Here is a 6,796-nt window from a genome sequence, read left to right on the forward strand (position 1 = left end):
GGGTTTCGAACCCGGGATCTTCGGATAAAATATTCAGCTTTTTTTGTTTGTTTTTTTTTATATTGAAAATATTATAATAATAATATTATTATTTAAAAAAGATAATATTCAGTTTTTGTTTTTTCTTTTTTTATATAAAAAAAAAATATTATAATAATAATATTGTAGTTTGGAATATTATAACCACACAAAAAGCAGTTTTATACGAGCTCACATTCATATGAGATAATATGCTGATTGCAGCATTATTGTTTAATTATAGGTTTTGTAAAATCGAAAATCTCTTAACTTATAAATTAATTTTTTTTTTACATTTTCACTTATTGTTTACTTTTTTTTTTATTATTATTCGATTTATTTCTGGTATCATTATTTATAATTTTTTAAATTATCTAATAATATATTGTTTCAATATTTTAGTATCGTATTTAATTTTCATATAAAAATAATTTGCATATTGTGCAGAATAATTCGGTTCTTTTATTTATACTGTATTAGTTTATTCGAACTCCGGCGCGCTCCCCCACACAACACATGAACAACGATGGCCTGCTGTGACGAGGCCAATCCAATGGGAAGCGAGGAGCCAGTTCGTGGAAATCTAAGTGTCGTCATCCACAGCCAATAGGATTGCTTGAAAGTGACGTAGAGTCTAAAAATAGATCGAGTGAGTCACGACAATAAAAGCCTGTTGTATCGGAGCGGCACGGTGCATTAGTAGATTGGCAGCGGCCGTGTATGTTTTAGCTCGGTGAGGTTATCGATTTTTAATGTGATGTTCGTATTATGAAACTGCGTTCAGTAGTGTTGTGATTGTGAAGTGTTAACGTTATTTTTAAACTTTAAATATTAAGCTACTACTTTTACATGGTTCGTAATACAACTGCTCCTAGGATGGAGACGACCTTCTATGAAGAACAGTCCTTCCATCAGAAGCTTTGCGATGTAAACCAGCTGAAAAGAACTTTGACGTTGGATTTAAATTCAACTCGCACTGGAGCTAAAAGAGCTAAATTGTGTGGTGTTCCTGTATTATCGTCGCCCGATCTGAATAAATTAAAACTCGGTTCTCCAGATTTGGAACGATTTTTAATTTCAAATAACAGTAACAGTTTGGTTACACCCACGCCTACCACTACACAACAAATACTTTTCCCCGCCAAAGTGACTGAAGAACAAGAAAGTTACGCGAGAGGCTTCGTAGACGCTTTAAATGAACTTCATCACAGCGATTCCAGTCAAGGGGCCGTACAACAGGTAGAATTACCCCGCAGTAGCAGCAGTAGTAGTTCGTCAGGAGCAACGTATATGACTCTTGACTCTCAATTCACTAACGGTTTCGCATCCGAATTGGGAATAATTGTTAAGGATGAACCCCAAACTGTTCCAAGCCTGGGTTCCACGCCACCGCTCTCACCTATCAATATGGAATGCCAAGAACGAATTAAGTTGGAAAGGAAGAGACAGAGGAATCGAGTAGCCGCTTCAAAGTGCAGACGACGAAAATTAGAGAGAATCGCTCGCCTTGAAGATAAAGTAAAATTGTTAAAAGGTGAGAATACAGAGTTAAGTGGAGTCGTTAATAAACTTAAAGAACAGGTGTGCCAGTTAAAAGAACAAGTGATGGACCACGTGCATAGTGGTTGTCAAATTATGCTGTCGTCACAATTCTAGCCTATAGTTTCGCGTGTTAATAATATGCGAATTTTTTTTATTCTTCCAGTTGGTGCCAGACTTGCCTTGTAAAACTTAAATGGCTCCTCTATGCGAGGCTTACATAGCCTCGCTACTTGCGCAACGACCGTGCCAGTTGTAACGTTCAAGGACGACTTAATTTCTACAATATACTGTACGTAGAATTGAAACTTCTTTAAAGTACATTAAACAGTATTTTTTTTCGTAGATTGACGAAATAACTTAGGTTAGGCTGTATATTCAGGGGGTCAAAGTTACAATAATTTTGTATGATAAGACCTAATGTTGAAATTATTCAAACTCCAAAATATTATTTTTTTGCATTGTTAATATTATTAAATTATGTTTTTAGTTCTCTGTTCAAAATATTTACATGCCAGTTTTGTCATACATATTCTAGTCATTGACCTTTTTGAGTGTCATTTGTTTTAATTGGACAACCAAATTATTAGCTTTTTAGGAAAGAGATGTATAAAATAAATATTATATGGTTATGTTTACAGAAATTATTAATTTAGATTTGCTGCCAATTATGATTAATTTTTTTTTTACAAATTATAGTTCAGTACAAGCTAAAGATAAATTAGCAATAATTTGTTACCATTTTTGTAATTTTTATAAAGTATTGATGCAATAAGTAACACTGTTACCACGGCCAGATTGAAGTAGCTTATTTAAATAATTTCAGCTTTTAATTTTATTTTTAAAGGTGCATTGTGTAATTTTAATAGATAATTGTTAGCTTTATTCTCTTGCAATAAGGTACTGTAAAAGCTTGGAAATTTAAATTAGCCACTGATGTTACTATTTTAAAGCAACATGTTTTAAATTCTTATTAAGTTTAATTTAGGATTGTTAGAGAAAACGTTATTGAGTGTAAGGTTACAGTGTGAGTAATATTTGCTTATTTAATAGTTAATTTAATACTAAATCATTTTTATTAAGTAGTTTATTATATTAATAAGATATTTGCAGAGAGGTTAGGTTTAAATACAAACATATTGTTGATCTGGCAAAATGCTTTGTTTTCATCTCATGTTAAATTAATTCTTAAGGTTATATACATAACCTAAAATCATTGCAGTTTTTGAAGTTATAATAATAGCAGGGTTGCTAATATCACATAAATTTAGGATATTTTTTCTATTATAGTTGTCATTGTCAATTACCTTAACAACCTTTCATAAGTAGTTGACATTGTAAGGGTAAATAGGTTAAACCTGTGTGTGTTCTCATTTTTAATTATTTGTTTATTTGTATTGATGCAATATTTTCACACTGATAACTTGTCATAACTACAATTCATGTAGTTTTTTAAAGTAACAAAGCAATCTGTTTAATCGTCTTTTAGTAATTTTTGTCATTTAAATTAAAACATGTTTATTATGTTATTTTAGTGAATAATTGCATTGAAATTTTAGTGAATATGGTTTAGGCCTATACTTTATAATTTCATTTTTTTATCTATGATATTATTTGTCATGACATAAATTTTATAGGTAGGCAATACAAAATAAGTATTAAAAAAGTAATTAAAATCTTTATACTAAGTTATATAATCACAAGCAGTTGTTGGTGAAACAATTGTGAAGTAATGATTTGTGTTAAAAAGAATCTTAATATCTTGCTGCTTTTTTTAGGAAATTAAGTTAATTTTGTTCAATGTAGTGTATGTATTTAAGGTTAATTCTGTTTTTAATAATGCTTAAAGTTTTTTTTTTCATTTTTGATTTGTTTACCGTAATTGTATTACTATGTTTGCTTAGTAGTTTGTTGTATATTTCGTGATATTGTTTTTTTAATACAATATGAATGTATTGTATTATGACCAACAAAGAAATTGTGCTTATGTATCTTTATACTGACCTTTTATGTACGAATTAATGCAATAATTAACAGATAGGAATTTGAATTTTATTTATGCATTTGCCTAATGATGACAAAGTTAGATTACCAACTGATTTGAAATAAATATGCCTATCGAAATATCGATTGTCTGAAAATCAGAAATTTGTTTTTAAGCAATTCTTTGACCTTTTTTTTTTATTTTAGTTATACTTTAAATTAGTATTTTTAGTATATCAGTATTTTGTTAAAATTTTTTCATAAATTTACTGTAAAAATGGGCCAAGTTGATGAAAAATAAATGAACATCAGTTAGTTGTTGATTAATTAATTAATTAATGTGGGATGGTTTTTTATGCATATATTTAATTCTGACTATTAGATATATTTTAATTTTATTTTTGATGATAATCTGTTTAAACCTCTTAAGGTTGTTGTAATGTTCTATATTACCTTTATAATTATATATAAATTAGAAAGTATTCTCAAAATATTTTATCAAATATACAAACAGTATATCATCTAATTTTTCAATTTCAATAATATCACAGTTACCTTACCCAATTTCCCCCAAAGCATAGTTAGATAGCTTTACGTATAATGCTATCATAAACATGCCAAATTATTCACTTTTTTTGTTTAATAAGCTATTAATGATTTTTATATTATATAAGTAAGTTTCTGCATTAACAAAAATTGTCCAGAATTTAATTTTTTTTTCAATCTTTAATTTCATTATGTAGGTATAGCCCATTTTTATTAAAAATTGTATTATTTTTATATTAAACTTATTTAACAAAACCCTACTTATGGGTGTAAATGAAATAACAATAAAACGTGGTATTCTGTCAAGTATTTATTAATTAAACAAACTACTTTTTACATTTCTCTAAGAATCTGTAATTTCAAACAATTTTTATAACTTGTTTTATAAATAAAGCTATATAACCGTATGTAAAAATGAAACATTTTTTATGATTTTGTTATATCTTTCCTGTTTTAAAGTTGCAAATTTTATTGTATTGTAACTCAAATAATATTTGTATTAATATCGCTTTAGGTTAGTTTTTTACCCACATTCCTTTGGGCTCTTTTTAATTTTTATTGCCCATAATATATTTCATTAAAAATTATTTTATAATTAATTCATTTTTAGAGTTTTTCTTTGCAATTTTTTTTAATAATTAATTATAAACATAATTGTTGTGATTTTATATGGTACGTTAAGTGTATTTGTTGTGTTGATATTAAGTTAAGTAGTTTTTATTATTAGTATTTATATGATAGATTTTTATATAAATGTACAGATTTATATATGTAAATTATATTAGAATGGTAATGATTTGATGAATAACACTCCAGTTATTTATTCAAATAATTTTGATATGAAGAGATTTATTAAAATAATTAAAGTATAATAGTTTTATTAATAATAAGTAAAACTTATAGAGTTTATATTACAAACAACAATACAGTGCTGTTTATAATATATTTAAAAATATATATTATTGAAATATAATACAGTTTATAAACACAGTATGATGATGTGTGCCTTCAAATGAAATAGAAATTAAATATATAATTATAAATTGCAAGTTTTTTTTTTATATTTTAAATCAAATTATAATAATCTATTTGTATTCTGTTAAAAATATTTGTGCAGATTTATATTTTTATATTTAGATTCATCATTAAATATATGTGCTGTATTGTAATTATTAATTATAATAAAATATTTTTCCTTAGTGAGCTAATAATAATAATAATAAATGATCTTCTTTGTGATCTTTCAAAGTGGGAAAAATATTTTAATGTATTTTTTTTTATAATTTTAAAAGTGATCCATTTTATATAAATAAATAAATAATATATATTTACATGATTTTTTTTTTTAACCCTTATTTGCATTAAATTTAGAAATAAAAATGCTCAAAAAACATTTCTTTACATACCTAAAACCAACCGTTTTTTTTTGGTGAAATAAAAGTACAAATCTGGGTTTTTTAAATTAATTTTTATGTCAAATTTTCTAAGCATTTTTATTTTTAAAAATTATTTCACTAACTAAATTGTTAGTGAAACAATTTATTTCGGCCTTTTTTTCTATTCTGTTTATTTATTTACCATTTTGTTATTTTACTCGTGAATGTTTACACAGTGATGACATCACAGCTTTGTTAGGTAAATCAATAAAACTGAAAATTAATATTTTAAAGAAAATTTACATGATAGTGGTATTACATTTCACATCTTAAAATAGAGAAAGAATCAAGTTTTTTTTGTCATTGACTTATCTGATAATGCAGTGAAGTTACTTCAAAAGAAATATTAAAAAACGGTAAAAAATATAAGTGTAAATGTTGATGAATGTAATGAAGTAGAGAGTGTGAGTCTTAATTATCTCCGTTTACAGCAAACTATTAAAATTACATAAATCTTTTTTAAAAATTGTACAATATCCAAAACTGTATATAACAGAATTAACAATTTTAAGTATTGTGTAAAGCAATTGGTAACATTAATATTTCTGATTTTTCCAAGGAATTTATGGAACTATATTACAGTTTCTTATTTATTTGATTTATTATTGTTTATACAATTTACCGACTAAAAAATTTGAATACTTTTTTGAAAAAGAAGTTTATTTATTTAACATAGAAGATCTATGTAATGAGATAGTCGTATTTAAATGTATATTCTATTGGCGATAGCTTTCTATAATTGAGATCTGTAGATATCTTTTTTATTGTTATTTGTCAACTTTTTCGTGACATTACCTATCTAGGTAATATCATGAAAGATGAGACACAAATGTGTTCCATCTTAGAATCACCAGACATACAAAATTTTTTATTAGTAGAACTATATAATAAATTGTTACTGCCAGAGAGAACCTAGGATTGAACAGAAGAGTATTAGCAAGTCTAAAATTTAAATACATTTTACTTATTGGAACATGTTTAAAATTTGAAAAAAACAAATTAAAAATTTAATTTCTTTGCATGTATAAAATCATACTAGCAGCATTAGTAGTGAACGAATTATTTTTTACTCTTTCAGTGATTGGTCCTATCAAAGTCATTCAAGATTTGAAATGTGTAGAATATAGATGATGCAAAATTATCTTGTGACAATCTCAAGGTACTTGCATAGTCATTTTTAAGAACAATACTTTATGCTAGCCTAAGCAATGATGAGTGAAGTGATTTGCATTGGCTTCCTCACCTCGCCAAAAATCTGTGCCTTCTGAATTGTA

The 6,796-nt window shown here is 26.3% G+C and overlaps 1 protein-coding gene across 1 annotated transcript; it reads left to right on the top strand.

Annotated features, from left to right (window-relative positions):
- The first annotated feature begins 703 nt into the window (after window positions 1-703).
- Window positions 704-5,417, top strand: LOC142321427 (transcription factor Jun-like). The gene has a single exon (XM_075359498.1). The coding sequence runs from the start codon at window positions 868-870 to the stop codon at window positions 1,672-1,674; it is 807 nt and encodes a 268-aa protein (XP_075215613.1). The 5' UTR covers window positions 704-867; the 3' UTR covers window positions 1,675-5,417.
- Window positions 5,418-6,796: the final 1,379 nt, after the last annotated feature.

The sequence above is a fragment of the Lycorma delicatula genome, chromosome 3 (assembly GCF_047948215.1).
Source record: "Lycorma delicatula isolate Av1 chromosome 3, ASM4794821v1, whole genome shotgun sequence".
Classification (NCBI taxonomy): Eukaryota; Metazoa; Arthropoda; class Insecta; order Hemiptera; family Fulgoridae; genus Lycorma; species Lycorma delicatula.